At 41.8% G+C, this 16,658-nt stretch overlaps 1 protein-coding gene across 1 annotated transcript in view; it reads left to right on the top strand.

The window, feature by feature from the left end:
* LOC124594776 (serpin B6-like) overlaps window positions 1-13,733 on the top strand; it is a 43,894-nt gene extending 30,161 nt beyond the window's left edge. Inside the window, exons 4-7 of the mRNA XM_047133180.1 lie at window positions 2,255-2,469; window positions 2,963-3,148; window positions 4,483-4,621; window positions 13,346-13,733. Coding sequence (XP_046989136.1) covers window positions 2,255-2,469; window positions 2,963-3,148; window positions 4,483-4,621; window positions 13,346-13,491 — 686 coding nt within the window. The 3' untranslated portion in view covers window positions 13,492-13,733. The remainder of the gene's footprint in view (window positions 1-2,254; window positions 2,470-2,962; window positions 3,149-4,482; window positions 4,622-13,345) is intronic.
* The last annotated feature ends 2,925 nt before the right edge of the window (window positions 13,734-16,658 follow it).

The following is a 16,658-nucleotide window of genomic DNA, read 5'->3' on the forward strand; positions in this document are numbered from 1 at the left end:
AGGTACAGGCCAGGCCCAGGGAGGGGGATTGCCTGAGCTGTAACCTTACCAAATTGCCAAATGGTCCTTCTCCTTCTGTCATGTGTTTCGGAGGTGTGGCCTGAGGTCTGAACCAATGGTAGGTGCGCCCCCTCTGTGGTGGGGGGGGGGGGGGCGGATATCCCCTGTTGGAAGGAGCGCACCTTTGGAGACACTGGCAATCATGGAGGATTTTCTTGTTGCAATGAGCCAGTCATCATCTTAACAGTGAATGTCTGCCAAACGTAAACAGAATGAGGCTAACAAATCAATGACCCTCTCAGCTGCACCTTGGTTAATCCATTTATTATACAGAAAGGTGTTAACGCAGTTGCCGGCGCTGTAAATTCCTGTTATCGTTAACGCAATGGAAATTCGGTTTTGGAGACTATTTCAGATTCTCAAGCAAACCAACTGCCTGCATCATCGCTCATCCATGGATATCCCGTTTATGTCGAGGCCCATCTAACAATGAACTCTTCACATGGTGTTATGTACACTAGGTTGACAGATGGTCTGAAAGAGCCAGGAAACCAAACTTAACTCTCTGATCAGGGTGTCATTGCAGTACATCGGGTGATGAAACTCTAGATGCATCCATAGTGCCCACACACACTCCTTCTCTCACGTTTGACAGATCAGTGCTTCCATCCAAGATCAAAGCAGGCTATGAAGTTATTACGCTTAGACCATACATTCTGAACACGATGCACTGCTACCAATGTCTTCGTTACAAACACACTCAAATGTCCTGTCGACACCTGACCAGATGTGTAACTTGTTGTAGGGATGCTACTGAGGCCAATTGTCCGACTCCTTTCTGCTGTATCAACATCCTCCCAAGATTGTGTCGAGTATCCCAATGAGCGGGCCATCCAAGAGATTACGGTGAAGGAAGAACTGTCTTTCCCTGTGGCTTAAAAGTTGCTGACTAGTTGGAACCCATGTGTATTACCATCTGGCGTTTACGTTACCATCTGGCACTTACATTACCATTCTTGCTACATCTTGGTCCCCAAAGTACATGTCAGTGCAGACACGAGACCCCAAATTAAACACCACTGTTGAAAATCGCCCAGTGTCACGGAAGCATCCCCGCCTCCTTCTCCTCCAACTGTACAACAAGCCACTAAATTTTTGCCTCACACAGCAAAACCACCTGCTACACAGACAGCAATCTGGAAAGGACAGAACGAATACTCCGGTAAAGACTTCTTAAGACCCCCCAACCAACAACCGTCTGAATTGTTATCCTTCGCCGACTAGGAGATCCTCTTCAACGATGTCTCAGCGCCAACCATTTTTCTGTCCTGGGCTCCGCAGACTGACCGAGGGACACAGGCTTTTAAATTGCGTTGTCTGCTCAGACTCTCTTAGTGCCCTTCAAAGCCTCTATGTGCAGTCAATCTATCCCTTAGTGCAACGGGTCGAGGGAAACTGTCACTGTTTATGGAGCCACTGTGATGTTTATGTGGGTTTCTGGTCACGTCGGTCCGACAGGAAACGATGCCGCTGACGCTGCTACCAAGGCTGCAGTCCTCGTACCTCAGCCCACTAGTTCTTAAATTCCCTCCGATGACATCTGTGTTGCCGTCTATCAGCTGATGGTGTCAGTTTGGCATCACCGCTGGTCTTCCCTTCAAGGGAGCAAACTCACGGGAATTAAACTACTCCCAGCGGCTTGGCCTACCTCCTCTCAGCCATTTCGCCACGAGGAGATAATTTTAGCTCTGTTGCATATTTGGCACTGTCTTTTTGGCTATTACCATTGTGATCCCCCCCAACACTTCGAGCTCGTTGTCCTCAACCATTGTAATTGCTGTTTGGCGTCTGAGCTATAGGTCGTTTCAGCTAACGACACGCGGGGTGTCGACTGTGCTTTACTATTTATCCTTCGTAGCAACGTGGCGAAGGACATTTAAGTTCAGGCCCTTAGTTGTCTCGATGGCGTATTTTATGGCCCTTTCTCCAAGAGAAAGTCCCTGTTTTTTGCTGTCTTTCCGTTCGCCGATTGGGCTTATCGTGAAGTCGCTTTTAACTACTTTTTCGTCTTCATATTCTACGGTTTTGACATGGGAACGTATGAGTGTTTTTTGTGCCACAAAACAAAACAAAACAAAACAATTGCATGTTTAAAACGGTACTCCGTCGAGTACTGGCGTTCTGCTGCGTTATGAAACGATATATTGTATTGTATGGTAATCTTGGTGAAGATGAAAGCCGAATTTTGTTTCAGGTGTTCTGAATGACTTAACCAGGATGGTACTGGTGAATGCCATTTACTTCAAGGGCGAGTGGCAAAAGACGTTTAATAAAGCTCATACATCACCAACACCATTTCATGTAGCCCCAGGATCAACACAAAGTGTGAACATGATGTACATTAAAGAAAATTTCAAGTACTCTGAGGTACCTGAACTGGAATCCCAGGTGCTGCTTCTCCCATACAAGGTACCGTATTAATCGTGAATCTGCAGTAATTCCACAGTAAGTAAATTTGACAGAAGAAGTAACTTTATAAAGCAGTGAGATTTTCACACAAGAAATATCTTTAAAAAATCAAGCTTCCGAACTCTAAAACAAAGCAACAAATGTTCTGCGTGATTCTATCAGTGATTATTATCATTTCACGTGTGAGAAACGCATGACAAAATCGTTGTTTGAGAACTAAATGTACTTTCAGTGCCGCGTTATTGATGAAGATGCAGAAGAACTCAGACTACAGATGTGGAAAATTTACCTTTTTTGATATCATAAAGACTTCTCGTCTACTTAATGTTTTTGACTTAACGGTCTCATTTTGTTGATTGAATGTGTTACCTGAAATGTGAAACTGTCTCTGTGACCTGTGCGAAATTGTGAGCAATTGTGAGCTTTATACAATATAGAGCAATTTTGACCAAAGCAAAAAACGCATTCACTGATTTTCTTTTTCACGCAACAGGGGGAGAGGGTCAGTATGTTGATAATACTGCCCAAAGAGCAGAACGACCTTCCGAACCTTGAGAAGAAACTTACCAACATAACTCTTCAAGACATTTTAGCCAGAACAAGCAAACGAGAAGTGCGCGTGTTTTTACCAAAATTCAAACTGGAATACGAAAAGGAGCTTACAACGACGTTACAAACAGTAAGTGAAAATAACACTAATTTAATGTAGTAACAGTATTTCACATCAGGTACGTAATGTAATGAAGCAAATGTTCAGAATTATCCCGCTAGTCGCCTGTAACTTGCCAAGAGAGTATTGTCTCACATGCATGACGTACCGTAATTAATAACAAATACTGACACAGGTGAAAATATACCAGAATGAAAACGAAAACTTTCGAGTAATTGTGGGTCCGCAAACAAACGGTCGTCAGATAATTACGAATGTGTAGTTACTAGCTACCAGCTTGTTCAGATGTATCTGAAATGTAACTTCCCTATTAAGTCGCTCCCTCTTCTCTTCAAATTCTTTGGTGAGAGATGGAGAACATCCTTGTCATATAATCAAAACGACGTACTTTGAGGATCACATGTGATATTCAGTGTCAGAACGAAACACATGCACTTTACCGACCTTTTTATATTTTTTACATAACTTATTACTTTACATTCATGAAATGTGTGCCTAATTAGTTTCATTATTAATAGCGTCAGTTGTAATCCAACCTCTCAGTCGCCTCACATACTAACGCAAGATGTAGCAGATACTTCACACAAAAAACAGCTATGTAAAAAAATTCTTTGCACATATCATATAACGAAAGTCGGAGAGGTTGAATGAAAAAACTGTGATACACGCAGAACACATTTTTCTCATTTTAATTAAATCGCACTCATTAGATCATAGACCATAATTGATGTAATGAATAGAGTCAACTATCTGATGGGCCTATAACCTGCGATGTCCAACACTGAATTATGAACTTCGTCGATCTCTTCGTCTGTGAAGGCAGATTTGAACGGATTTAACGCGGATCATTTAGAATTCAGTAATCCACTTATTCACTGCTAAAAAAATGGCACGGCACTATTTAGTTTCCAGAAGAGTGCAAGGATACACATACTGTTAGGTGCTAGTCCACGGACACTAACCTGATAGATTCTGACGGAACGTGCAATGTTTCAAGGTCAGAGAACGATCCTGTCCTAATACTCTGTGATCCTGGTCATCTTACTAATGCGAGCAATATTTTGTGTGGCTGTGAGAAGTACGTCAATAAGAATATGGGGTATAGTTAAATGATGATTGTGTGAGAACTTGATTGCTTTGGAGAGCCATTTTACAAAATAATTGAGATTTATAGTTGTCTATTTATATTGGTGCTGACTGGCATGCAGCATTAGAGATAGAATAACGCCTAACCGATTCAGTGCTTCTTTATTTACTCGCTATTACACAAGACGTGTAGTATTTTAGAACTGTTACACTCGATTCAGAATTCGCTACTAACGTCTGCCTAATTTAATTTTCAGCTTGGTATTACAGACGTGTTCGATGCCAGTAGGGCAAATTTGACTGGTATTAGTGATGAGCCACTAGCAATTTCCAAAGTTCTGCACAAGGCTTTCATAGAAGTCAATGAAGAAGGCACAGAAGCAGCAGCAGCTACTGGTAAGTAATTTGGGAATTAACTCCAACGACGCAATCTCACGGGGAGTGTTACTTTTATACACACACGGGTGGTTCCTCTGTACCACATTACACGGCCTAATAACAAATAAACAACTACGGAACAAGTTGCAGCTCTGAAAAACCCGAGCGAGATGGGTCGGTGTGAGATAGCAAATTTGATTGTGGAAGTGTAATGCCAGAAAGAAGTCCCTGGAAAGTCGTTCTCAACACAGCATCAAATAATTCGTGTAGCAACTCTCGCTTGAATCGAGAAGCAGAAAGTAGAGTTAAATAACGTAACAAGAGGATATGACTGAAAACGATATGACACAGTTGAGCTCCCGACCAGTGCTTACAGAGGCAGTTTGGCTCCAGCCGATGGGATCAGGTGATACACTCGGAACGCCATCGATTCGAAGTTGCCGGTCCCCGAAACATCTTTGACTCCACAACATCGATATCTTCGGTGATGGTATCAATGGTATAATCCTGACGAGATAGAATGATAATTTCCTCGTTGTCAGACTTCATATCACTGCTGATAAGACGACTCGAACACACCACACTTGGTTAGTATTCGGAGAGACACAAATGAATTCGCAATTACGAATATGGACAACCATGATCTGTAGAATGGAATGACGACGGTGAAAATCTGTGCCGGACCGGTATTCGAACCCGGATTTTCCGATAATCGCGAGCAGCAGCTGCCTTATGGTTCGGCTGTCCGTGCACGACTCAAGGCCACACCTCAGCTTCCACATGTCGTCAACCATACATCTACAACGTGTACTCCCACAGCTATTGTGTACAGGGTGATTCAAAAAGAATACCACAACTTTAAAAATGTGTATTTAATGAAAGAAACATAATATAACCTTCTGTTATACATCATTACAAAGAGTATTTAAGAAGGTTTTTTTTTCACTCAAAAACAAGTTCAGAGATGTTCAATATGGACCCCTCCAGACACACGAGCAATATCAACCCGATACTCCAACTCGTTCCACACTCTCTGTAGCATATCAGGCGTAACAGTTTGAATAGCTGCTGTTATTTCTCGTTTCAAATCATCAATGGTGGCTGGGAGAGGTGGCCAAAACACCATATCCTTAACATACCCCCATAAGAAAAAATCGCAGGGGGTAAGATCAGGGCTTCTTGGAGGCCAGTGATGAAGTGCTCTGTCACGGGCTGCCTGGCGGCCGATCCATCGCCTCGGGTAGTTGACGTTCAGGTAGTTATGGACAGATAAGTGCCAATGTGGTGGCGCTCCATCCTGCTGAAATATGAATTGTTGTGCTTCTTGTTCGAGCTGAGGGAACAGCCAATTCTCTAACATCTCCAGATACTGTAGTCCAGTTACAGTAGCACCTTCGAAGAAAAAGGGACCAAAAACTTTATTGGCTGAAATGGCACAGAAAACGTTCACCTTAGGCGAGTCACGTTCATACTGAGTTGTTTCCCGCAGATTCTCAGTGCCCCATATACACACATTCTGACGATTGACTTTCCCGTTAGTGTGGAAAGTTGCTTCAACACTAAACACAATCTTCGAAACGAAAGATTCATCTGTTTCCATTTGAGCAAGGATAAACTCACAGAAATCGATTCTTTTAATCTTATCAGCTGCAGACAGTGCTTGAACCAATTTCAGACGATAAGGTTTCATAACTAACCTTTTTCGTAGGACTCTCCATACAGTTGATTGTGGAATTTGCAGCTCTCTGCTAGCTCTGCGAGTCGATTTTCCTGGGCTGCGAACAAATGCTTGCTGGATGCGTGCTACATTTTCATCACTCGTTCTCGGCCGTCCAGAACTTTTCCCTTTGCACAAACACCCATTCTCTGTAAACTGTTTATACCAACGTTTAATACACCACCTGTCAGGAGGTTTAACACTATATTTCGCTCGAAATGCACGCTGAACAACTGTCGTCGATTCACTTCTGCCATACTCAATAACACAAAAACCTTTCTGTTGAGCGGTCGCCATCTTAGCATCAACTGACGCTGACGCCTAGTCAACAGCGCCTCAAGCGAACAAATGTACAACTAAATGAAACTTTATAGCTCCAATAATTCGCCGACAGATAGTGCTTAGCTCTGCCTTTTGTCGTTGCAGAGTTTTAAATTCCTAAAGTTGTGGTATTCTTCTTGAATCACCCTGTATATTCCTGTATAGTGAGACATTTTACTTGACAGTTGCTTCCTCGACGCCTACGGATTAATACGATATTGAAGTGCCTCTGTGATTCCTGATTACGATGCAGAGTTCCTTTGGACATGTGCACGTCCAAGGGAACTTTGTATCGTAATTTGGAATCTCACAGGCACGGCAGTATCGTCATATTCTAAGACCTTTATTGCTTACACTTTCTTACCAATGACTAATTATGAGCGCTATGTTAAGCTACAAATTTATTTCCGTACGTGGAGATTTCGTTCTGTGATTAACGCGTTTTATACGGAGAATTATAAAAGCTGCAAACATATGTGCCTATACGGCGACTGCGTCAACTGACTACTCACTACGAGAATGTTCAAGTCGCAAGAAAACGTCTTGCGCATTGTGTTTGCCTCGAACGTCAGAACTTCAAACAACAGTGGGCAGCGAGTTCATACTTAAAACACGAGTAGACAGAAACCAATATGTTACGATAATTAGGAACGTTTTAGTGGAACTAGGTACTGACTCTCAAAAATTGTGAAAAGTGGCAATATATCTGCGTATCGTGTTACCTTTTCAGCATAGCTCGGTCGTCCTTGTCACGCTAGAAAACTGACAGGCGAATTTGCACTCACTTAAGTTCATCAGTTTTTAGCTTAAAGTGATTCGTTTATTTTACCCTAAATAATTATAATTTTTGACTTTCTGACAATCCCTTGACGTACAGAAGCACAAGGTCGGTGTTTTACAGTCAGTGACACACACAGATTCACCTCCGTTTGCACAGTGAGGTGCTGACTAGACGCATCAATATGAAGGTCCGAGCATTAGCCCAAAATAAAAATTGGTAGTCACACGCTGCAACAATGTATTGTTTAAAGCCTACTGAGCAGGAGAGAGGTGGTGTCCTACAGTGTGGAATACAGTGTGATTCGATCTTCAACTGCTTCATTTCACGGAAGCAGTAAGTAGGGCATTTTCATTTGTGTGTGTCGAGGACACTTAGCTGAGGTTTGTGTTGCATGTATATCACAGACATACTCTGCAGACTACTGTGAAGTTCATTATAGATGGTACTTGGCGTTGTATCTCGATTTAGTGTTTTATCCAGTTCCAGTCGTGTATGGAGCACGGGAAGAATGACTGCTTATACAGATCTGTGCTCGCAGTAATTACTGTTTGTTATCGTGATCTACACGAGAGCCCATATTTAAAAGACTGAAGTGCATTTCTGGATTGTTAACTTAGTGCTGGTTCGTAGAACTTCGTAAGTAGGCTTTCACGAGTTAATTGGCGTATGTCTGAAGGTGTCTGCCAATTCATCTTTTTCTGCATTTCCGTGACGCTCATACGTGATTCATAGCACAACTGTGACAATTCGTGCTTTCCCCTCTTTGGTTAAGTTCAGTGTTCCCTGTCCTGTTTGGAATGGGTCACATACACTATATCAACATTGTAGGATGGGTCGCACAATTATTGTGAGCAATCTCCTTTGTAAACTGATTCCAGTTGTCCAGCACCCCATGAAAGAACGGACCCCACTTTGTTGAAGTGCACAATTTTATATTTCTCTAAATTAGATGCTAAGGTTCCAAACTTTGCACCACACTAAAATCTTGGAAAGATCTGATTGGCTATTTGAGCAAGTTTGTCTAGATAGTAAAGTTTCTTTCTAAAAGTCTGAGGTAATTATTGTTGTGTGCCGCATCTTTGATTAACGAAATGAGCGATAGACATACCGATACATTTCCCTCGAACAACCCTAAAGCAATTTCTACGTATATCGATGACTATGCATCCAAGTTAACATGGTTCGTCGGCCCTGCCAAGAAGAGTGCATCCACCTGAATGCCTTATACATGACACGCGGAATGTCAAGTGAGAAAGGAGAGAATTGGGTTCAACACGACTGGTGTTCGGGGTCGGCACGGAGTAAGTACGAGAGTGAGTCAAATGAAAACCTTAAATTTGTAATAACAAATCGAAATTTCGCACCGTTACCCTGTATGTTGGTAAGCGTGCGTCAGCGTGCAGAATGGCCTGTAGGTGGCAGCATAGTGCAGAGGCAGCATAGTGCAGATGCACACATACCGTCGCAGTATCAGTATAAAGATGGCCGCCCCACTTGCGACTTGCATCAGGGCAGGACAGCGTTTTGTTGTTAGGTGTTTGCGCAGTGAAGATGTGAAATCTATTGAAATTCATCGACGAATGAAGGTTCAGTACGGTGATGCATGTTTGTCACAACAGCAAGTCTACCAATGGAGTAGGAAGTTTGCAAATGGTGTGACTTCAGTGGAAGATGCTCCTCGTCCAGGTCAGGCACTACGAGTTGTGACTCCACAGAACATTGCAACAGTTGAAGCCGTAGTGAAGGAAAACTGCCGAGTGACACTGAATGACATTGCAGCATGTTTGCAGATCAGTCACGGGTCAGCACACCACATTGTGCATGATGTGCCCCAGTTTGATAAAGTGTCTGCAAGATGGGTGCCACGGCAGCTGACTCCTGAAATGAGAGAACGACGTGTTGATGCTTGCGAAAAACTACTTCGGCGCTTTGAACGAGAAGGTGATGGCTTCCTTGCAAGAATCGTTACTGGGGACGAAACCTGGGCTCACTTCCACCAACCGGAAACGAAGAGAGCGAGCAAGGAATGGCGCCATTCCTCATCACCAAAACCAAAGAACCCTCGAACAGAACCATCAGCAGGGAAGGTTATGGTGACTCACTTTTGGGACGAAAAAGGCGTTATTCTGGAGCATTACATGCCTAGAGGAACCACTGTCACCAGTGCATCATACACAGATCTCCTAAAAAAAAATCATCTGCGGCCTGCAGTCAAATCAAAGTGACGTGGATTGCTGTCAGCAGGTGTCCTTTTGCAGCATGACAATGCAAGGCCCCACACTGCCCGTACAACAGCTGCAACAATCACAGGCCTGCATTTGGAGTGTCTTCCTAATCCACCGCACTCACCAGAACTTGCCGCAAGTGATTTCCATATGTGTGGACCACTCAAAGACGCAATGGGATTAAAGAAGTACCGTTCTGATGAAGAGGTACGCCACGCGGTGCTTGAGTGGTTGCGCAGACTACCAAAAGAAATTTTTTCTAAAGGAATTAATGCACTTTGTAAGCGCCAGAGGACTTGCATTGAGCGTGGGGGAGATTATGTTGGAAAGTGATACAGCTTTGTACTACTTCTGCACAATAAATAATATTTTAAAAATATTTAAGGGTTTCTTTTACTCACCCTTGTAATTTTATTTCAGATAGTTAATAACGTTTCAGCTCAGATAATAAGCAACATGTTTTGCAACACAGTCCACTACGACTTACGCATTGCGTTTTCGCTACAAACTAGTTTAATTAAGCTTCACTCAGTGTACAATCCTGCGCTTTTACACGTATTCTGTATCAGTTGCTTTACAAATACTGTTTGCCATGTAGGAACCTTTCATTCTCCAACACTCCTACTAGTCCCACATGTGTACAATGGTTGACCAACTATTCTTCTAATCACAGTACTACTACATGCACTTGCCCTGGGGTAAACATTCGAGCATGGAACATGCAATAACACAGGCACTGCAATTGTGTGTTTATCTGCCGACGCCAGGCAGCGACTTTCACTTAAAATGTTCTCACTCTACGGGAATTAAATAATGTGTGTGAGAGAATGGGTTGTGACGCAGGAACGAGAACACATGGATGTTGGGGTCTGGCTGACTGCTCGCATATGGTGGGAAATCCGGTTTAGAGCCCCGCTCCGGCACAAAATCTAGTTATCGTCATTCCCTTATACTGCTGTTGATTGTTCGTTTTTTAATATTTCACCTTCCTCATTGAGATATGACACTGCTGTTTATTTAGCTTACAGGACATAAAAGTATTTCTAAGTGTTCTACTTGCACTTTGTACTTCAGTGATCAACGCTAGTACAGCTTTTCATTATTAGAGTTGTCAATTTCAAAATGGACAGCCGCGAAGGTCAGTTTACATGTTCCGATTAGATATATTTTTAGCATGTATGAGCTTCCGAACGAGTTGGAACAGTTTCCAGACAAGACGTTCCAGTATTATTTCGAGCAATGCCATGTTTCACTCGCCACTTCCGAAACCGTAAATACAGGGTGATTCAAAAAGAATACCACAACTTTAAAAATGTGTATTTAATGAAAGCAACATAATATAACCTTCTGTTATAAATCATTACAAAGAGTATTTAAAAAGGTTTTTTTTTTCACTCAAAAACAAGTTCAGAGATGTTCAATATGGCCCCCTCCAGACACTCGAGCAATATCAACCCGATACTCCAACTCGTTCCACACTCTCTGTAGCATATCAGGCGTAACAGTTTGGATAGCTGCTGTTATTTCTCGTTTCAAATCATCAATGGTGGCTGGGAGAGGTGGCCGAAACACCATATCCTTAACATACCCCCATAAGAAAAAATCGCAGGGGGTAAGATCAGGGCTTCTTGGAGGCCAGTGATGAAGTGCTCTGTCACGGGCTGCCTGGCGGCCGATCCGTCGCCTCGGGTAGTTGACGTTCAGGCAGTTACGGACAGATAAGTGCCAATGTGGTGGCGCTCCATCCTGATGAAATATGAATTGTTGTGCTTCTTGTTCGAGCTGAGGGAACAGCCAGTTCTCTAACATCTCCAGATACTGTAGTCCAGTTACAGTAGCACCTTCGAAGAAAAAGGGACCAAAAACTTTATTGGCTGAAATGGCACAGAAAACGTTCACTTTAGGCGAGTCACGTTCATACTGAGTTGTTTCCCGCGGATTCTCAGTGCCCCATATACAGATATTGTGACGGTTGACTTTCCCGTTAGTGTGGAAAGTTGCTTCATCACTAAACACAATCTTTGAAACGAAAGATTCATCTGTTTCCATTTGAGCAAGGATAAACTCACAGAAATCGATTCTTTTAATCTTATCAGCTGCAGACAGTGCTTGAACCAATTTCAGACGATAAGGTTTCATAACTAACCTTTTTCGTAGGACTCTCCATACAGTTGATTGTGGAATTTGCAGCTCTCTGCTAGCTCTGCGAGTCGATTTTCCTGGGCTGCGAACAAATGCTTGCTGGATGCGTGCTACATTTTCATCACTCGTTCTCGGCCGTCCAGAACTTTTCCCTTTGCACAAACACCCATTCTCTGTAAACTGTTTATACCAACGTTTAATACACCACCTATCAGGAGCTTTAACACCATACTTCGTTCGAAATGCACGCTGAACAACTGTCGTCGATTCAATTCTGCCGTACTCAATAACACAAAAAGCTTTCTGTTGAGCGGTCGCCATCTTAGCATCAACTGACGCTGACGCCTAGTCAACAGCGCCTCAAGCGAACAAATGTACAACTAAATGAAACTTTATAGCTCCCTTAATTCGGCGACAGATAGTGCTTCGCTCTGCCTTTTGTCGTTGCAGAGTTTTAAATTCCTAAAGTTGTGGTATTCTTTTTCAATCACACTGTATTGCAATTGATACTGGATAATTGGTGTCTACACAAGTGACGACAGTGTGATTGGGCAGCATCTGTGCTATGAACTCAGCTTTTACGAAGGTTATGGTTATTTGCGGGATGTAGGTCAGGTGGTCGATGGGACAGAATTGTCTGTAACGGGCGGATCGCCGTCAACAGTGTGGCATACCCTCACGTCATGAGACAGTTCGAAGAGGTTGCAATTTAATCCTGGGTATTGGTGCAAAGACTTGTGATCACGAAGTTTACGCCACCAGTCTTCCTGTCTCCATTGCCGTAAAGGCAAAGGAGAAAATTGGCAAAAGCTTGCGGCGTGCCCGGAAGGTCACCCTTCCAAATACTGACCACGTCCGATTGAGCACGAGTTCGGTGATCTGACGTGACCTGATGTATCTGCCTCCACATGGCCGTTGATTGTGACTGATTCACCACCTCCATTTCACATCAGCGTATTCTTTCCATATGAGAAAAAACACTTCATCAATAACATACCAATAAAATGTGGTAGTTGAACGGATTACTGAGCTGTCAGTTTTCAGCGAGCTGTGACTGATAGTTTGATTTTAGAAACGAGATGCGACTGACCATGTGCATCGTCCCTTTAAGGTTTCTCGGGCAGTTAACTAGAAGAGTCGAATCACGTACCCAGACTTGGGTTTCTTTAACTGCAAATGAACTTTGTGAGCCTTCACTATAAAGTAAGACGTAGATTATAGATTTTTCTCCTGTCTGCACTGGGTTAAGTATCTAGCACATTTGGTGAATGACTGGAAACAATAGTATTTTTGTGAAAAACCCTTGTATGTTGTTGTTTTTGTTTTGTACTGCCAAACCTTGCGGAACTGGTGGTTATGAACTTGCAGTAAAATCATTTGATTTACTTTGTCTTGACATTGTTCCCAGTGGTTTCCAGCCGCTGCTATATTATTAGAACGTATTTCAAAATGAATTTTCTTCGTATTGTTACTTAATGTTTCTTATAACTGTACAATACAGCTTGAAACATAAAATAGTACTTTCTATTATATTCTCATGTCTCTCTTATTTTCAGCTGTTCTTATCGGCCTCTCTCTGACCCTTCCTTTACCTGACCCACCCGTCATCTTCAAGGCAGACCATCCGTTCGTGTTCCTGATACTGGACCAGCAGACACACACGGTTCTGTTTGCAGGTCGCTACTCAACTCCTCCTTCATAAATTCTGATGGACGAAGACTTCCATGAAAGTTATTTTACTTTTGAGAAATACTTATTGTGTTAAAAACGTGTGTATTTCCATGACTTGTAATTATTCCTAAACAGGAAATGGTATGCAGAACGCAGTAAATATGGTCTGAAATAGGCGAATAATGTATTATATATATCGTTGAATAATCACACTGTAAAATGTCTGTCACAATAGTATTTGAGGAACTATTAAAATGAAATCTGGATTTTAAAGTTCACAGGCTATTTTGTGTTCATTTTTCCCCTCCTGACAAGTTAGATGCCTCCACCATGATTTCCTCTCCTGCATAAACTTCATGTCAGAGTACCACTTACAGCCCAGGTCGTTAATTATGAACTGGATGTATTCAGATTTCCTTCTTTCCTTCTTTCCTTCTTTCCTTCTTTCCTTCTTTCCTTCTTTCCTTCTTTCCTTCTTTCCTTCTTTCCTTCTTTCCTTCTTTCCTTCTTTCCTTCTTTCCTTCTTTCCTTCTTTCCTTCTTTCCTTTCCTGATGTGCTATCCCAACATCGTATTTCTTCTTTTGATTTGTGTTATCCCTACATTCCTTTGATCGCAGATCCTGTGGAGAACCTCATTTCTTATCCTATATGGCGACTTGATTTTCAGCACCCTTCTGTAACGCCGCATCTCAGACTCTTTGGTTGTGTTATCTCCCAGTTTTCTTTAGGCTAGGAATGCTGGTTTTTCGCTTGTGAAAGCGTGCTTTTTATGGCCTCTCCGCTCGCCAAATATTATTCTCCTTTCTTGGTAGTGGAATTCCTTGATGTACTACACTGTCTTCCTTTTGAATTTGGATTTTCCCTAACCTTTTTTTTTTTTTTTTCTCCTACTCACTTTCTTCTTACTTACGTTTAATAGCAATCTAAGTTTTCCGTTCATCCGACTTCATTGCATTGTTCCTTATCTTCAAAGAAAATAGCTGAATAATCACTGATTATTGTCGCTGATGTCCTTTCGCCGTCAGTTTTAATGACACTTCAGAATCTTTGTTTTATTGGCGCTAAATTGCTTTCATCTACAGTTTCAATTGTGGACAAACGACTGTACTCATATCAGACAGCCTTTTCAATCTTAATTCTTCTCTCTTGGTGTTACATTCTTATTGCTGCCGCTTGGTTCTTTTGCATAGTGTATTTTCCCATCTATTGCTGTAGCTTACATCTAGCCTTTAATAACTTAAACCACCTTGGGTCACATTACATTGACAAACACCGTTTCTATGTGGACAAATCTTATGAAAACCCCCCCTTGATGTTTATCAAGTCTTGCTTTCATTACCGAGGGAGACATCAGTATAGCCTCTCTGGTGCTCTTATTTCTGAAACGTCCTTTACAGTGAGCTCCAGAGCTTAGGTATATTGTGTTGAAGACATTTTTATACGGCCAAAATTTGCTATTAAATAATACATCATACATAATACTGGTTTCCATATAACGCCATTACCTATTAGACTTCACAACTTCAGTGGTATTGTTAAAGATCAATATGTCTTCTTTCCCCTTTATCCAGCATCAGGCCGGGTTGACATTTATGGGGAAAGTACCATAAATGTCCCAAACCGACCTGATGCTGGATAAAAAGGAAAGGAAGACAAAAACATTGCGTTTATGAACAATGTCACTTTACTACAACCAACATATTCATTCTAAGAATATCACAATTGAACCGTACATTTGCTACTGTGACTAAATCCCATTTTATTTAGAAAGTCTGCAAGATAACGACGTTAGTGGAAACCAGTATTAGTACTACAAGGTATCAATTAATAGCAGTTCTTGGTTTCTGAAAAATCCCTGCAACACAATATACTGAAGCTGTGAAGCATAGTGTAAAGAAGAGTTTTGAGAGGTTAGGGCACCAGACATGCAGTTTCGACGTTTCTCTCGATAATGAGAGACAGAATTACTAAAAAAATCAAGATAATGTATTATGATTTGTCGGGACAGAAGAAAGTGTTTGACGATGTAACGTGACGTAAGATGATGCAGAGCCTCAAAAGACAGGCATAAGCTCTAACCAAAGACTAGAACATAAGATGTGTATTAGAACCAAGAGAGAACCATAAAAACATAATAAGTGCTCAGATGGAATGATCTCGAATACTGGATACCATGTATGATACAAATAAACATTAATAGTCATGGATTACTGTATCACTTCCGTACAGCCTTCAGTGCAGTATTTCTGCTTACCAGCTCCCTCCTCTCAGTTGAACAGTGAAACATTTTTTACTCTTAGCGTTATTGCCTTTGCTTTTAAATTGTCAGACAGTTATTTCATATTTCTGTATGCTGAATCTGTTCCTCTGCCAACTATTTCTTTTACCGTTTCTTGACTTGTTTTCCCGCTGCCATTTCTTCCTTGTACCACTTCATTCCATTTCCAAATGACTAAATTGCTGAATTTTATTTTCCTAAAATTTTTTTGTTCTTCTTTCGTCCGTCACGTCAAGTATTTTTCTAACACCTATGGGTTGGCCGCAGCTATCTTCGTTGTACATGGTGAGTAAGGAGAAAGGTAGAAGCTTCGATGGGTGGTAGTATTAGTGATTCCGCACAAAGAAACTGCATATGGACGTAAGACTTAGTCAGAATCATTTCCTAGATAGAACACAATTGTATGTTTTATTGAATAACTCTAATATCGCACCGTCCAGTGATATCGTGTCGCATTATAGAATTACTCTACGTTAAACGTCCTACAAAAGAGGTCCAATTTATTTTTCTCTAAGACTAATAGTTCGTACAAAGAGAGCTCGAAAGTACTGAAAATCTTAAACGACGTACAGGAGCTCTAGCTTTATCGCCAGTTTGAGGTAATTTCCAGATTTGATAAACAAGTATTCGTCTCTGTTTCTTCTGCAACACTGCCGTACTTTCTAAACAATGACGATCTTCGAATAATTCTTGCATTATATGTTCTGCCTACGAAACCATTTGAAGGGGGCGTATCTCGATATGAAGTCTTTTTGTTCAAAATCACAAAGTTTGTACCTTTCCTTCAGACTCCCCTGGTATTTGTCGGTCCAAAATCTGTGACTCCTCTTCAAAGCGATGTCCATTTCTCCTCAGCTGCACAATTTAGTGTGGACCATCATTTTTGCACTCAGCAGCGGAGTGAGCTTTGTTTTGAAAC

Source organism: Schistocerca americana, chromosome 2 (assembly GCF_021461395.2).
Source record: "Schistocerca americana isolate TAMUIC-IGC-003095 chromosome 2, iqSchAmer2.1, whole genome shotgun sequence".
Lineage (NCBI taxonomy): Eukaryota > Metazoa > Arthropoda > Insecta > Orthoptera > Acrididae > Schistocerca > Schistocerca americana.